The 18,020-nt window shown below is 39.2% G+C and overlaps 1 protein-coding gene across 1 annotated transcript in view; it reads left to right on the forward strand.

Annotated features, from left to right (window-relative positions):
* MME (membrane metallo-endopeptidase) overlaps positions 1-11,613 on the forward strand; it is a 46,059-nt gene extending 34,446 nt beyond the window's left edge. Inside the window, exons 17-22 of the mRNA XM_010584920.1 lie at positions 1,369-1,488; positions 2,195-2,328; positions 4,572-4,637; positions 8,040-8,135; positions 8,545-8,621; positions 11,387-11,613. Coding sequence (XP_010583222.1) covers positions 1,369-1,488; positions 2,195-2,328; positions 4,572-4,637; positions 8,040-8,135; positions 8,545-8,621; positions 11,387-11,486 — 593 coding nt within the window. The 3' untranslated portion in view covers positions 11,487-11,613. The remainder of the gene's footprint in view (positions 1-1,368; positions 1,489-2,194; positions 2,329-4,571; positions 4,638-8,039; positions 8,136-8,544; positions 8,622-11,386) is intronic.
* Positions 11,614-18,020: the final 6,407 nt, after the last annotated feature.

Consider the following 18,020-nt stretch of genomic DNA (forward strand, 5'->3'; position numbering starts at 1 on the left):
AAGGGTGGAGTTAAAAATAAAATCTGTGAATTCTGACATTTTACTCTAAAAGCGGATGAGGTGACAGGGTGTTAATTAACAACTGAACTGAAAGTCCTGGGGAACTGTCTGCCTCGGGGCGGGGAAGATGGTCCTATGATTTCAAGTAAAAGACAGGTTGAGCTCCAAGGGAGTTACAGTTGTAATATTCCAGGCCACCAGGACTGATGTGTATCATTCTGAGTAAACATCTTGCTAGCAGTACTCTCCAAAAAGAATAGTGTGTTGATGCTATACACTCCAGATACCACCCTGTTTTGCCAGTCATCAGAATAGCCCATCACACAGTATGGCTTTACACTCTTTGTCTTTACTATCAATACTTTCTGACAACATCAAAACATTTAGATATTTAGTTCCATGTCGAACTAACAAGGTAATAGAATTACTGTGACAGTAGACAGCAGTTTGCCCAGGACAGCAGAAACAGGTTTTTTTCCTCACCTGTTTATTATTTTTCCATTTTCCCATGGTTCTTTCTCCTCTTGAAAGAAACTGCTAGAACTGTACTGGATTTATGCCGAAATGCAAGAAGTATCTGTTTTTGTTCTTTTGCTGTTTGAAAACTGTCATCCAATTCCTCTTTTTTGTTCAAGTTTTGTAGAGTTACATAAGTCTCATTCACAGTGAGAGTAAATACTTTGTATTGCTGCAAGAGGCTGAAGTATAGGGAAAAGGCCTGCATGGGATATAAAGTGTAACTGAATATTTTATAGAATTTTTTTAAATTCTTCACTTATAAAAAGATCACAAGTGCAACATGATTTTTTTACTAATTTGTTTCTTAAAAGCCTAGAAAAATGGGCACAGAAGTGTGTGAAAAGAACCGCTTTGTTCCAGTTCTTTCATTGCCAGCTTGACCTATTTTTATTGATTCTATAGTGGGAATTACTGGTATTTTCAGTGGAAGAATAAATTCCTCTCTCTGAGATTGATTTGTGGTGGGGACAATGATCAAATAATTTATTCTTCCAGGGGAACACCCTCCCACTTCTCATGATGTTGTGAGGTTTATTTAATAATGATACAGGAGTCTGAGAATGCTAAATGCTGTAAATTGGAAAAGTAAACTGCTTTTTTGCAAAGTAAAATAGTACCAAAGACAAAGTAAAAGCTGATCATGATTTTGCAAGTGTCTGAAGAGGGGAGTTGTCCTGCTGGTCTGTTCCTACTATCCTACAGCAATTATCATGTGTCAACTCACTTAATTGTTGCTGGTAAATGAGGGAACAGCATGACTTTGGTTCAAGCCTATAAAAATGGTCTCTTCACACTGCGCGCATAGGATAATGAGGTAGGGCCTTAATTGTGTTGTGGATTTTTTTGCAGTTTTCCCTGCTGGCATTTTGCAGCCCCCTTTCTTCAGTGCATCCCAGCCCAAATCTCTGAATTATGGTGGCATAGGCATGGTCATCGGTCATGAAATCACACATGGTTTTGATGACAATGGTAAGGCACTGAGTTTCTAGTTACAGAACTTACAATGCACAGAATGTTTTACATGCTTTAGTGCTTAATCATTCCAGAGAGCAGATAAAATGAAGGTAAAGTTTCCATATATAAGACCAAATCTGGATTTCTGAGGCTTTACAGTATTGTTCCCCATGATTCCCAAAAGTGCGATTCAAGGAATACCACAGACCCTCCTGTAGCTGCTAGGCTGCAGCAACAGCCCAGGATGTGGGCCTGCGGCACACAAGGGCTTTTAATATAGTTGCTGGTCACTTGCTTTTCCCAAAGACTGCATCAAAAACCATCATAAACTACACATAAGTGTAAACAGGCTGTGTCACTAGTCTGACATAGGTGTGAACTCAAGGGTCTACCTCTCAGACCTGCTGCCCAGCCACATGATTCATTTCTAGACCCACACTATGATCAAACCAGCATTGAGTCACAGGTCAGAACCATACCAGGCTTCCTAGGAAAGCCTTAATCCCATCTTCTGATTCAGTATGAATTTATTTGTTTTTCTCCTCTGCTGAAATACAGCCCTCTTAACAAAAAGAAAAAAAAGGAAAAAAAAGCATCATCTGTATGACTGCCTCATTACAGCAATTTTTTTGCATGAGTGACTATGCTTACTTGCTACCCTTCCTACTGCATCAAAAACCTCTTTTCCTGTATACATAATTCTGTTAGCATATTATTACAGGCAGAAATTTTAATGAGGATGGAGACCTTGTAGACTGGTGGACTGAAGAATCAGCACGCAGTTTTAAGGAGCTATCCCAGTGTATGGTGTACCAGTACGGAAACTTTTCATGGGACCTAGCAGGTGGACAGCATGTATGTATATTTATTTGTAACTAACCAATGCTATTTTTAATGAGGAAACACAAAATCTTATGTCCTAAACATGCAAACTGTTATTTACATGAATGCTCTCTTGGCTTATGGCCAACAGTGTCACCCCTACACACACACACACACACACACACACAAATTCTTAAAATTAAAGATAGTGGTAAAAACTCCACACATACACCAACTGTTCTGAAAGAGGCAGGATTTACGTTCTGAATGAGTGACAGTCCTAGAAGCCTTTGCCTTAGAAGCCTTTCTGGGCCGTCAAAGGCTCTTTTTGAATTCCATGAAGGAACAGAAAAAAAAAAAATTTTGAAAGTTTGAACCTCATTTCCCCAAAACTTGATGTGCAAATAATATATATCCCCATCAAAACAAATCCTACCTGCTGTTTTCCTTCACTCAAAAGTTTCTTGCTCTTTCCCCCAGAGAAAAAGCTGGACTACAGAGCTAAAAGGTCTGAGAAGAATCAGGGTACAATAGGAGAGGAAAAGATGATAGATTTAGGAGAGGCAGGCAATCTAAATGTGACTGCATTTATAGCATTCTGCAGAGTTAAAATTATTAGGCATTCAGTGTAGTGTCTGTGTCTGGAAGCCCTAATTTCATGAGAACAGTTAGCAGGATCAGGTCTGTTCTGTGTCCCAACAAGACCAATATTCCATTAACTCACAAAAACAGGTGACACTGATACTGTAATTACTCGTACTGAACAGGAGACCAGTCCTCTTCCTATTAAAATGGAAGCTGCAAAACTGCCACTGGAAGGAGGGAGCCTTGTATACATAACACAGCACTTCATAGCATGTCATTTCAGGGGTGACCAAATGCTCTGCTAATGCACCTGCATTGTCTCTAGTACACAACCCAGCTTTAATCATCTAGAGACAGTTTTATCATCTTCACAGCGCTCCCACCTTGCTGCCATAGGGATTTTACTGTCCCAGGCTGGCAGTGCACATACTTCAAAGCTACAGATGGCAGACTTCAACCACAGTTACTAGCTGAGCTGCCATCATTCTGTCAGCCAAGGTACATACTGCACCAGTGCAGCGTTTAGCTCACACTCCTGCATCTTCCACACAAGTGACAAGTGTCAGCCCCTAGATCATTGCTGCCCAGTTAAGAAAGGAAAGCAGTTTACTACAGGAGCACTCAGTTGCGTTGCATTGTGGAAGACCACTTTTAACATCCACCTTGTTTATTTTGGACTTCACTGGATAACCATGTGTGGCTTTGAACTGTGCCACCACCTGTTTTTCTGTAAAGAGCAAAATTTCTCTTGGATGGGTCCTCCTACAGTTAAGTGGCAAATGAGAAGACACTTACAAGAAGCTATTTCTCTGACTACTACTGTTTGGTTTTTTTAGAAGCTGACAATGTATTCCATCATACAGAATAGGGAAAAGAGAAAACTTCCAGCCCTGAGGTTTTCCTAGTCTGTGTGTTAAACTGTTGGGACTCACAGAGAGGCCACTAAAAATAGAGAAGAATATTTCAACATTTTTCTGCCATTTTTTCACACATTAAATTCAATCTAATGATGATTCTACATTTTGCAGCTTTGAATATCATAGGCCAATATCTTGGGCTAAAGGTTGAAAATACAATTTTTTTTTTTTTAAATAAAATTACAGATTCTCCATTACCAAAGCTTCATCATCTTTAGTGATACTTGACCAACTTACAAATACTATACCAGCTAAATAGATATCTTCTATGTATCTTGCTACCAAAGAGCTACCTAACTTGCCCAATATACAGGAAAATACTTACTTTCTAGCAGATTTGCTGATGTCTGTTAACTGATAATTTCCACTGTTTGGAGTTTGGATTTTAACTTGTTTTGCAAACTATATGGAGAGATTCCGCCCGCTTCCTCTAACTGGAACTGTAGTAAGAAGCTGAGGGTTAAAGACATGGAGGAAATAGGAAGAATGAACAGTGACTAAGCATCAGAAAATCTGGGTGAAAGAGATATGAGAGCCTAGAAGGCTGTCTGTAAGGGAAGGAGGAGAATTAGGGAAAACAATAGTATTTGTATGGATTTTGAGACAAGGGAGGCAAAGACTTTTCAGAGATGGTAACATAATCTTTTGCTAAAACTTCATATTTTAAGGAAATTCTCATGTTTAAAAAGTGAAAAAATGCACAAAGTTTGACATTACAGATCCTGGATAAGCCCTTCTTTTCAAAAAACTATACCTTTCCTTTCTATTTTACAGCTGAGTGGAATCAACACACTAGGAGAAAACATTGCTGATAATGGGGGTGTTAGACAAGCATATAAGGTAACAAGTATCCATTTTTCTATTTTAGCTGAAACCATCATAGAATAAGAAAATTAGTTTCAGAGCCTTTGAAGAAGAAACATTATTTTTGTGTTAGAGACAGGACCATACCTACTGCGTCATCAAGGCATGGTTTAAAACTATTGACTAGCTGTTTTATTTCTATCATCCTGTTAATTATTTCCCGATATATATTATCTGTTCCTAGTGCACTCTTTTTCAGCTGACTTCTTTCCCTCTATTTTTTTTTTAATTATTATTTTTTCCTATTGTGAATAGGGAATTTGTAGAATGAAAACATTTAATGAATCACACTTGGACCATCACCTAACTAAACTGATGATACCGAGAAGCTGTCTGCCTCTGCCTTCACCAGCTTTTTTGTGCCAGGAAGGAGGGACAGAATGACTTTCTTCTAAGCTCTACCCATAAACAGTCTCTGCCTATATGGAACACTATTCACTGTTAAAAAACTATTCAAAATATCGTCTTGTACAAGTGACTTGGGTCCCCTGTACAAGTATCCAAAGATGTCAGTGACATCTGGACTCCTTGCGCTAAACCTTCCATCAAAGCTTGTATGCTTTTTGGCTTTCCTTTCATTCTCTTCCTGAAATAAGTATGTAACTCCTTAGATGGGCCAACTTTGAGACTGAAAGGAAAAGCAGCAGAGGTCTTCTCTTTGTGAATGCGGGTTGCGAGGTGAGAAGCAAGTCAGCTTCTCTGAACTTTTCTTGTTACCTGCAAATCTGATGGTGGCAGGCCTTAATAACGTGACCCTCCCTCTCCTTCCCTAAACACCTTGTTCTGTGGCAAAACATTCAACACTTCACAGTGCTGTCATTCCTCAACAAAGTGCCTGCTGGGGTGCATGGGCCAACTCATACTTCTCAAAGTTATCATCATAGCTTCTGCAAAGAAAGCCATCAGCAACACTTCACTAGAAATACACAGGTTTGAGGGCAAATACAATTATTAATGAGAGTATAAAGAATGATTTGGAAGCCTAAAAGAAGTGTCAGTGTGGCTTATTAGATTAGTCTGATCTTCAATTACTGGATCATTTGTGCATTTTAAAAAAACAGTACAAACTCATGAAAGAGGATACTCTTTCTGAAAGGAATGGGAGTAGCCAGAGAAAAATTAGAAGGTCAGAAATATTACAAAAAAAGAATTGGATAGTTATAATTATTATGACATCATATAAATAGTAAAAAAAGTCCAAAAGGAATCTTGAGAGTTCATCTAGTCCACCCCACCCCCACCTCCTAGCAGGTAGAATCAACCATTTCTGTATCATTCAAACATACCGTAAGAGAAGTTCCACTACCTCCTTGCTGCCGTTCAAGTGCCATCATGTCTTTGCTTTCAACAGTGGAAACACAGAACAATGTGCTCCTTTCTTTTCTGTGACCTTTTGCGTATTTGAAGACTGTTACATACTTGAAGGCCCAGACTTCTCTTCTTTAGACTAAACAAACCCAATTCTTTCAATCTTTCCTCATAGGTCATGTTTGCTAGACCTCTGCTCATTCTTGCTGCTTTCTTCTGGACTCTCTCCAGTTGGTCCACATCTTTCTTGAAGTGTAATGCCCAAAACTGGACAGAGTGCTCCAGCTGAGACCTGGCCAGTGCCAAGTAGAGTAGAAGGATTACTTCATGTATCTTATATAAGACACTCCTGTTTATGCATCCCAGTATGACACTTGCCTTTTTTGCAGTACTGTGGTACTGTTGGCTCTTGTTCAACTTATTATCCACTAAAACTTCCGGAGCCTTTTCAGTAGACCTGTTAACCGCTCATACCTCAGCTTGCACTTGTGCAGTTGATTGGCTTTACTCGTGCAGTAACTTGGCACTGACTTTAGTCAGAACATTTCTCCAGTTTGCCAGCATCTTTCTATCAGTAAAGATATACTAACAACACATTGTTTGACACATGGTCTTCATAAGAAACATGAAAGCGGCTGTTCTTACAATAGAAAGGTTTTAAAGTCTGTTGCAATTTGCTTAAAAAAAATAAAATCTACTTTCCATAATGCAACATTAGATAATTGATAAATTAATGTCTTCTCCCTGCAGAATCAGTTTTGTGCTAGTAAGATTGGATCCTGGAACTCTGCATTGTATATAGGGAAAGCATATCTTACCATAAGTGTGGTATTTAGACTCTAACCCAATAGCTGGCAAAAAAATATGTAATATGCTTATGTAACAAACATTTGAGAGAAAACCAAACTGTAAACGGGACAGCAAATACATGTGTTCTGTAGAATCGGAGAGAGGAATGATTTTTTGCCACAGCTGAAGCTTTTTACCCCACATCTCTCAAGTCTAATGGAAAGAAGCAGTGGAAGAGGGAAAGATGAACAAATGGGGAAAGAATGAATCTTGATTGTCTTGGAGATCATTTGTGCCTCCTTGAGCAGAGGCAGGCTGGGTTGCCCAGCAGAGTCACTTAGCCAGGGATCCATGCACAGGGAATCCTCAAATCATGTAAGACACCTCAGGTATGCTCATTTTGGGACTGTGCCTTAGAAAGCAGCACAGCAGCATGCTTTTCTATGTGGATCTTTGCTATGCAAGGTGCATATTGAGGGTAACTGACAGTAATGCGTGACCCACAGAACCTGCAGGAGACAGAGCTGCTGCTGGTGAATCTTTATACAGACAGCTGTGAACCCCAACAATTTGGAGGCTGCTTTTAACACAGAGCTTGCTGATGCCTCCCTAGACCTACCCCTCAGCTGATGTCAGAGAGTCTCACAGTCATTTCCATTACAGAACATATTCTACTTTTTTAACACAGAACCACCTTGCTTTATGCAGTCATTAATTAACTCTGTGAAAAGATTTGGCAGGTAAATATGTAACAGTCCAATGACATTTAATACATTCATTTATTATAAAGCTTGCTGAAGAATAGTACTAACTCTCTGTAGCTACTGTACTTCAGAATATGTCCTCCTTTGCATTCTTGATTTCTTCCCCTGTAAAAAGATGCGTAGTTACGCAAAAATCTTGTTATCTGGGTGTACCCATCTTACTGAAATTACTCCATTAGCTTTGACTTCTTTTTGCTACAATAAATTGCCTTCTTTAAGCCTGTTTCTCTTACCATTTATTCCAATATAATTCAGGCAGCTTCACTAAACCTGGTGTAAAACACTACTGTAAGGCCCATTCAATGAGAAAACTGTTTTGATTCAGTCAGGCCACTGGTATCACAGTACTAAGGAATGGCCCTGTTGTCTTCTGCTTAAAGGTGTCATGTGGCAAGATGGATGTCCAAGGTAGTCCATGATTAATTATGTCAAAGAATCCATGTTCCTCCTTGTCATCATTTCATTTTGACTGTCTGGGCAGGGAAGTTTTAACATTTCTACTCAATTCCTTCTACAGGCCTATGAAAACTTTGTGAAAAAGCATGGAAAAGAAAAACTTCTTCCTGGTCTTGAAATGAACCATAAACAGCTGTTTTTTCTGAACTTCGCACAGGTATTCTATACTTCTTGACTGAAGGCTTTGAAAATCAGTTAAAGTTACAGTTTAACAGTAAGTCAGAAAGTGCAGGCTCATTGTCACAGTTTTACTAAGAGCTGGCAGAGTTGCTAAGCTGAGCAGTGTTCACTACAAAGTAGGAAAATAAGGTTGTCTTAGATAATTTTTATCTTCCCTAAATAAATTAATTCAGCCACAAGTTAAGTCTTGTGGACAGTTTCTTGTGTCCAAGTGCCTTTGTCTGAGGACAACAGCATACTTTTTTTTTTTAAATGTATTTTTTTTTCTCTATGTTCTAATGTGAAATTTATTCTCATGACATTAAGTATTTCATAGTGAAATGACAGCAGGTCTCTTCCTGGACAATCTTATGGCTCACAAATGCTTTTCTTTGTTACGTGTGTAGGTATGGTGTGGAACATACAGACCAGAATATGCTGTGAACTCCATCAAAACTGACGTGCACAGCCCAGGCAAATTCAGGTCAGCATGTGTAATAATCTTCAGTGCAGTTCCTAGGTGCAACACAGCTTTTAGCTATAGAATTTAAAGAACTCTACACAAAAGGCTAGGTTGCACTTACCAGGGTAGATTTAGGCATACATACATATATAGGCATAGCACACTGAAGATGGCTAAGAGAAAGTCAGACTGTCCCTCCAGACCTCCCAGCCCTAGCATAGCTCTGTGCTGACAGAAACAGGCACAGTCCTTCCCAGGAAGCTCCACAGGCAGAACAAGGCTGTGGGAGAGTTGTCCTCACACTTGAGATGATACAACTTAATTCTGTCCACACTATTGAGAAGCTTTGAACAGTCCTCATCACAGAATACAAACACCATCACCTGGCTGTTACCACATGTGCACAATTGTTACAGCAGAGTCCCAGTGACTGTGTCTGGAATCCAGTGCTCTTCTGGAAGTCCCCTGGCTCCCACAGTAGCTCCTGATAGGGTTCTCATAAAGACCAAAGGCTATTGATGGACTTCCATCCTCCGCTAAAGTCACAGGTAAAATCTCCAGTTAATCTGTGGGGTGCAAGGATTTTACTCTGCAAAGCATGGAGACTAATTCATCTTCTTTTAAATGGTAATACTGACATGAGAGAGAAATGACCTTCTGTCGATAGCCTTTGCCATCATTAGAATGAGGAATGCCTTTGCCATTTAGAGCTAGAAGGATGTTCTTCTGTTCCAACAGAGCGGATTGGCCTGTCTTTGCTGTTACGTTAACAGCATTACTCGCAACGCCTGCGGCACAGAACTGGGGCTCCGCTGTGCCCCAGGTGTTCTACAAGGTCACTGTTTGTTCTCTGATGCAAGAGTAACAGAAGTGAGTTCTAGGTGGAAGATCACTGCCCCTCAGTAACAAACTTGTGTGCTGTGGTGCAACAAGCAAATTCGTATTTTTTGCCTTGTGTACTCAGTCAGCCTTCCCAAGAATAGGTGGGCTTGAATTCAGTAGTCATGCAGGAAACTTGGCTGTTCAGGGTGGAAGTCTTTGGGCCAGACTAGGATCTTTTCTTTTTAACTTAAGTCAGAGCAACCTATTCATCAGTAGTGTAACCATGTTTTTGCTCTGATAAATCTGTTTGATCAAATGCCATGAGATCAAGTAGTAATGTAGACATCACAACATCTCTGTTAGCTTTGAAAGGCTGTGTCATCTCCAGGATTCACATACACAATAGCTGATTTCTCTCCTGATACAATTCAGAACGTTAATTCCAGTATCTTTCTTTCAGCAGCTTTTCACCAAAGAATTATTTTGTTTATCCCACATACTCAAATATTTAGTGAAAGCAGTGACTGTTCCTTCAGCTGCTACTTGACTGGCATTTCACTGTGGGTGGTTTTTGTACTTTCTGCAGATCTCTCCCAGAGGCAGTTTATGCATCAAGTCCTACCATCAGCTGAATTTGGTCACAATGCTAATGAGGCTCTGCAGCAGTTCTTCAGAACTGTTTTGCATATCTAATTTGTATGAGTCATGAGTCCTTTGAAGTTCACTAGTTCAGCATCTCTGTGTAATTGTGTGTATCTTGGATATATTACATCACATATTGTGCTGTTTTTACATCAGTAGGAAAGGCTATAAACTTTATATGAAACTACACAAATATTAATGAGAAACCATACTAACATTTTTAGAATTTGAAGTAATTTTCAGGATGAGGCCCCCCTAAGAGCTCTAAAATAGAAAGCATTTCAGTACATGAGACATACCCACAAATTACTGCCTAAAGACATACTATTAAAATGTCACAATGGCTCCCAATGTGCATTTTTTTTTTTTTTTTTCTTTTTTTTAATTCGGGGGAGGGGTCGTTATTTGTTTAATACCTGCTATACTGAGTGCAGGCTATTTCTCCTTACAGGTAGGACAGGCAGCTCTTCATAAAAATTGTTAATTGCATAGCCCAATTTTAGTTTATGGGCTAACAACTTTGAGTACTGGACAGGTAGAATCTTTTGTCCACTAGAAAAATAAGACATTAACAGAAAGATGCCATAGATCAGGTAATTGTCACAGGCAAGTGACAGATAATCTGTATCTGAGTGTTAACATGCAAAATTAAAACACAGCAAGTACAGTAACAGATACAGGTGAAGGCCTGCTTATGTACCAAATCCCTGTAGTTCTGGGGATTTTAGTAAATGAAGCAGGATTCTTAGCCCACTGCTGTTCTAGCTGTTTGTTAATAACAAATGTAAATAGAGTTATTACCCCCAAAATACTTTTTGCTCTGTTTCTGGCAAAATCCCTTTTTAGCAGTTCCAGTCCTTAAGAGCAATGAAGCGCTCCTAGATCACTAAATGTAAAAATATGTGTAAAAATAGAAATGAACGTTCACTGAAAAGTTACACTGCAGTCCTCTACCTCAGGGTCTTCTTTTCCCTTTACCAAGAAACTTGTCAGCAAAACGTAGCTGAAAAAATTCTCAGTGAAAACTTAACGACAAGCAATAAACCTGTTCCTAGTGAAATAAATGGAAGTTTTGTGAGAGCCAGTAACGAAGGGACAGATCCTGTATTTTGAGGGGTTGCAATAGGGACTGTACAAACTGAAAAGAGAAAATCCAGGACTCCTTGAGGTGAAATGGAAGCAATAGTCACAGTTCAGAAATACAGCATTTCCCACAGTATTTTGAGGTGATGCAAAAAAAGAAGTTACAAAATGTGGGTTGTCTTGTTTGTTTTAAACAAAGGCAAGCAACAATGACAAGATGTTGTTTTTTTGTTTTAAAGGGTCATAGGATCACTGCAAAACTCTCCAGAGTTTTCTGAAGCCTTTTCATGCACCAAGACAGACTACATGGATCCTGCTAAAAAGTGCCGAGTTTGGTGACGGAACCGTAAACCTTGCATCTTGAGAAGCTTTCCAGAAAAAAAGAAATTCTGAACTAATTTTGAGAAGGGGAGGAGGGCAGAAAACTGAGGTGAATATGCTAGAGTAGTCACTGTAATTCTTAGTAAACAAGCAAAAACAAACAAAAAAATCACACATCAAAACGTCAAATGAAGGACTAATGCAAATGCAGCAATTAGCTGCTCTAGCTGATTGGCTGCTTTTCCTATCACTGAACCCTGTAGAATCTACATCACTTGACAGTGTACAGTAACATTTCACTTGCAGTTAATCCTGTTCCCCACTGGCCAATGGCTTTTTGGATTTATTTTAAAATGTCAAAGTATAACACATTAACTCCTACTGGTCGGTGAATGTGTATTTCTGATCAAGCGGAGGAAGGAAATACTCAGTAACACACAGTTTTAGACATCATAAGATGATAATGAGACAACAGTTTTTATCCTAAGTGTCAGACTTTGTATCCTCTGCTGTTATGATAAATCAGTTCTACCAAATGTTTTCATTTTTACTTGAAACCATTTATACAAGAGGAGTCCAAAGACCTGCTGTACTTAAGTAACTTCTCACTAATTATTCCAGTGTGTATTATCTGAAGTCACTATTTACAATAGTTTATTTACTGCTTTCCAGCCAAACTGAAATTGTAGGTAATTTATTAATTTTTGAACATATAATCTGTAAGATTGTGATCAAAGACCCTTTCACAGTTTTCTAAGCTTTTCCTTGCTTTCTCTAAAGTTGGTCTTTTTTAAAGTTTCTAGTAATGTATAAATCATAGTTTTTATATTTAAATCTGAGCTACACTTTTGACTTGAAGTATTGTAATATATTTTATCAGTGGCTGCATAGAACTGGGAAATTTGAGCAAAGCATGGCATCAGGCAATAAGATAAAGTCTACAAAACTGAGTTCTCCAATGGAGTATACCAATATTCAAGTTTTCAGACTTCCTCAGCGTTTAGGGTCTGATCCTGCACATAATTCGTACATGTTCTGATTGATGTCAGTCCTCACATCACTAAAGCTGCACAGCTGATTGCAAGAATCAGAAGGAGCTTTAAGTAAGAAGGTAAAGGCTTTAAATCTGCAATGATATGTATTAAACATCCTCATGCAGATTGCAAAGGAACTTACTGCTTTGTATATCAAAGCAAACAGATTTCCAAAAATAAGTACCAGATACCTCAGATGACTGCTACAATAGGTATATTTAAAAACCTATGTTCCTTTTAGCTTTCCGAGTTTGTCATCTGATAAAAACATTTTGATAATAAACTGAAATTGTGAGCCAAATGCAATGTGTGTTCTTTATAGGAAATACAAAAGTACAAAAGAAAAAAAATCTCTGCAAATAAATTTCGATACTCGCCCCTGAGCCCTACACCTCAACATCTGCAACAGCTGACAAAAGGAGAATTCAAATAATTTTGTTCTAATTTAAAAGCAGATGTCAATAGGTTATTTAGTATCTAAGGAAATCACACCAAAATTGCCTCCAGAAAACTTTGTCTTCCCGGACTTTTCCCCAACAGTATGATAAAGAGAGCAGAAAATAGAATCCTTTTTGTGAATTCCCAGCTGGAGGAGTCATGCTTAATGCAAGAGCAATAGCGAAGGCATCCAGGAGCAGCCAGGACAGCTCCACCGCTGCTGGAGGTACGGTGGCTGTACCTGCAGTTTCTAAGAAGCAATGGAAGGATCTTTGCTTGTGGTGCACCCGACAGATCAAGTGGCCACAGGCAGCCACAAAGCAATTCCCACTGACCCTTCTGAAGGCACATGATGTCCAGGGTGCAGAGGGGACCTGCAGAGCCCTTGTACCCACTCCATTCTTTGTCTAGTCACTGCTGCCTGTAAGTCACTCCTGACCACAAAAGGGAAGCAGAGAGTGAAAAGCAGTAGAAATTGGAGAAAAGCGCTAGAAAAAAACCAAAAGTTGTGTTAACAGGGTTTTTACCTCTCTGCTGAGTCCCTTTTTTCATGTATGCCCCTTTTCTCCATATTTGTTAGACATCTTTTTATACTCTTTATCGTTAACCTGATGCATACAAATGAAACTCAATCCTTTACAAATTCAAGCCCATAAAACTGTGAAACAGGAAGTACCGTTATCCCCATTTTACAGCTAGACATGGTAACACTCATCAAGGAGAGAAAAGAAGTTCAGAAGGTAAGTAAACCAGTGGATCACTAAATACAGAATAAATAGTATTAAGTGTCACAATCAATAAATAGAGACTCACTAATAATTAGTGAATAGAATAGCAAAAAAACCCAACCATGAATAAGTCAATACAGGTAGATCAGTTGTAGTACCTGTTCAATAGTGTACCAGCAAGCTTTTCTGATAGACCTTGTGGTTCATTTGCCTGCTAGACAGACAAAAATCTCAAAGAGCGTATTTAGTGTTGGAGATACAGATTCCTCCCTGTGATTTTCAACAGCAGACATACTACATGCTGAAGGTTTTTTCACTTCTAAGCAACCTATACACATGTAAAAATAGTTGCATCTTGATTGATGCTAGCTCCTAATGGAGCAGGAAAGGTGAATTCATATATACTACCAAGGACATGGTCATTTCTTTCACTGTCACAGGAAGAAATAAAGCTACCCTTTGTGGAAAGTATCTAGCAACACCCTGGCCAGAGCTGCAACAGCTACTCTTTTAAGGAGACAAAACATAGACACATTTGACAGCTGGCTTCAGACATGTCATCAAACTCAGCTTTTACATTCATTCATTATAAGACTCTCTTCCCCAAACCCCCATTTCTTCACTGCTTCCCTTTCCCATCTATTTTGTTACAGACAATCCAGCTGTAACAATGAGCTAGAAGCCTAGAAAGAAGTGTGTGAAATGAAACCAAACATAAGGCATATGACCGGAAGAATGGCAAAGTTTTACTAGTTATTGCTGACTGCACAAAGGGACAGAAATATCTCCTTTCATACATGAAATCATGAAATCAAGTGAATGGACATCTAGAAAACAGCCCACAAGCACTCCATGATTTGATGTGTGTGAGTGAGAAAGGTTTAAAGAAAAAGGACCTGGTCAATGTAGGAACCTAAATAGTCAAACTGTTTGTAAAAGACAGATTTACATAGGCCCATGCATCTATATCGCTTCCAAAAACATCCCACCAAGAGACACCCCCCTTCCTTCCTTCACACAGCCAACCCAAACTATTCTATGATTCCAGACAGGCTACACTATCTACAGGCTCAAGCCTGTAGGTGCAAATGAGGCTGCTCATTTCCTTATTCCCCCTTTGGAACAGGTGGGAAAAGAAATGAAGGGTTGGCTTTACTCCTGGCTGAAGCAGCTGAATCAGAACACTGTGGATAGCTGTGACTACTGAAATAAGCCCTAGTAGGAAATTACTGCACTCCAGAACCAGAGAAAAACAGAGAAATCATCTGCAGTACAGGTCTGAATGTCTTCTGATACCAGTCCTGGGGCTAGGCACATCATTCACCACCTCTCATCAATTTAGTCTTCTCCAAAAGTCACTTGGTGCATCAGCTAAGTGCAGGGAAGCCCTGTATTAGCATTTAACAGAAAACTAACATGTAAAATTTATGTCTTTGAAACCAAACTTTAACCAGTGGCAATTACGATTTCCTCACTCATGCAAAAGTGAAATTCAGGTCTTCATAACAGAAACATAGCACTAACCATTCAGATGTGAGATATCTGACATTAAACAAACAAGCAGAGACAATGAGAATATACCTTTCATCACAGCTTGCAAACTAATTAGTGCCAACCAGGATTTTCTTTCACAGAGTGTCAATATGTCAGGGAAGTATTTATAGACATGCCATGGAAAGCATTTACCAAAGGCCTCAAAAACAACAAACAAGACTGAAGGACATGTCACTCAGTGCAGCATTCATATTTTACTGCTTCTTCAGCTCCACATTTAGACACTCTTAAGATTTCACAGTAGGAGTTCAAGTTGTGTGCAAATGCACTGGTCCTTTCTAGCATTCCCATGAGCTTGGCATGAGGCACGTGTAAATTCAGTAAATTGCCAGATTTACTGCCAAAAGTTACAAAAACAGTAAACATGGTATCACAAACACTGTGTTGCTAAACTGTTTGCATTTTCTGTAAATTTTACCTGCTTTGGCTACATCACCTAAGAAAATGTGTTTCTGTTTTACTGAAAACACGCTTAGAATCAAGTTGGCATGAACAACAGAGAGATGGAAGAATTTGTGAAAACATGTAGAAAAAAAATTAACTAGTGCCCTATGAAGTATGCATCAGTGCATGTTTGTTAACATTCAAAACAAGAAAGCAAAAAAGAGCAAAAAAAAAATCAGTATTACCTCAACGGAAGGCAAGGAATTTCTGGAAGAGGAAAGTATTCCATACCTAAAAGAAAGAAAAATGTGTTAATACCTGACAGGTATTTAAATTGATCTTGATTTGTGGATGAATATGGGCTATCTCCTCCTTGTTAGATTCCGCTAATTCCCTTGCCCTTGATAGTTTTATTCTTGGGTTTTGTTTTCCAGCTACTTAACTCACCTTCTGTCTATATTCTCTTAGAGAAATCAATTCCTTGCAAAATAACCACACAGTCACATAGTCCATCTGCCATGTTTTTCCTCATTTCCTGCCCATTTAAGCTCCAACTTCTCCCTCTGCTGTATTTTCCTTTACATACATTCATACAAATTTTGGCACTCTCTTCTTTGGTACAAAAAGCAGTTTTGGAGCCTGCTGCTGTGTAGATCTGCTCTTGAATCCAACATCTTACGAGTTATAATATAGCAGGAACATCTGCTCCTATCTATTACTGGCAGACTGACCTGCAGTTACAAATACCTGAGCAAGCACTAGCCAAGCAAAAGCTAAGGTACTATGGTACAAACACTCCTTGTGTAAACAGTTAATACTGCCCAAATATTGGTTACATCTACCACCTTCATTTCCTAACCATCAGAGAAAAAAGGGATGAAACAAAATATCTAAATTAATTATGTAAGTAACTGCTGTTCACTTGCAAAGTCACTTTGCAGAGCCATTCTCAGTACTTGTCTGCATGAAGGCTGCTGAAAGTCCCGTAGGATTTACGGTCATCAGTCTCAGGGCTAGAAGAGGTTGCCCGAGTATTACAGTCCCCTTCCCCGCAAGTTTGGTCAGGCTGCCATTGCCAAGTCCTGCCTACCATTCTAAAAGCTCTGAAGTTCTGTGGAGAGCATCAAAATGTGAAGAGAAAAGCTGGAGGGAGCATGATCTCTTGCTCATGATACGTTTCACATTTGTTCATTTTGGCTGAAAAGTCAGTTTGGCTTTTTGCTTTATCGCAGTATCCTTGTTAACACCAACGAAATGTACAGGAAAAAAAACATTTACAGGTATGAAAAAAATATTGTTATTTAACAGCTTTCTCTGATCTACTTCAGTGCAAGAAAGGACAGAGTTAAACTCAAAAATAAGTGTAATGGACAGTGAGACTGAGATATAGCAGGATCCAATGGGCAAAAAGCTGCATTTGTCCATAGTTCTAGGGAAAAAAACCCTCTCAATTTTACCTAAAAAAAAAAAATTATAAGCACCTTAGAGTATCACTATCAGCTTCCATAAAATCTAAGAATCAGTCCCTATAGTTCTACAGATGTCTTTTGATTGTTTCCATTGACTTGACTTGCCATAGCAGCAGGCGGACAAAACCTTAGGGACTATATAAAATACACATAAATACTGACATTAGTCAATTAATTGACAATGCATTAACAAAACAGCTCCCAAACACACATAACAGACAACCATCACTAAATAATTCATCCAAGTACTGCTGAGATGCTGTGATTCACAGTCAAACAGCTTCACTTCTGCTGCCCAGGGACTCGGGGCCACAGGCTCGCCAAGGCCAGTGGCAGATCTCTGACGAGGCTGCGCAGGCAGGACCGCACCACCCCGAGAGGTGCTGGGCCACCCTCGAGCCACTGACTGACGTCTGGACTCGGAGCCCATAGAAAAGCTCCAACAGGGAAGATGCCACTGATGACAACCCTTAGGGACTTTTTCTTCCGGACAAGTGACTCCTTAACCACTACTTCTTAACCAGGTGTTACTTATTTTCCTACATATGCTACACTTACTATTTTTTTCCTTTTTGAACCTATCAGTTCAATTCAATCAGGTATTGAATCATGGGCCTTTAAATTAAAATATAAAAGACCCGAGTTTTCTCAATCTTCTGTAACGCCCAATGGAAAAATCACAATACAGCAAAAAATAAGTAAGATATGGCACATACTGTGTCCAGAGGAGCCATAATGGATTCACACATCTTCTATAACATTGTTAGGAAAGCTTTCTACCCAAATGGCTAATGAGTAATAATTGCCCAAGAAAGGATTTTCCCCAACATTGTGCTTAATCCCAAAGAAAAACGTCAGCAGACTTAAGAGAAAAACTGAAGTGAGCCAACCCCACAACCTACAGGCTGTGTTGGAACAGAAGTTGGAGATACTCTGGCACTTAGT

This window comes from Haliaeetus leucocephalus, unplaced genomic scaffold (assembly GCF_000737465.1).
Source record: "Haliaeetus leucocephalus isolate CR32 unplaced genomic scaffold, Haliaeetus_leucocephalus-4.0 Scaffold1014, whole genome shotgun sequence".
Classification (NCBI taxonomy): domain Eukaryota; kingdom Metazoa; phylum Chordata; class Aves; order Accipitriformes; family Accipitridae; genus Haliaeetus; species Haliaeetus leucocephalus.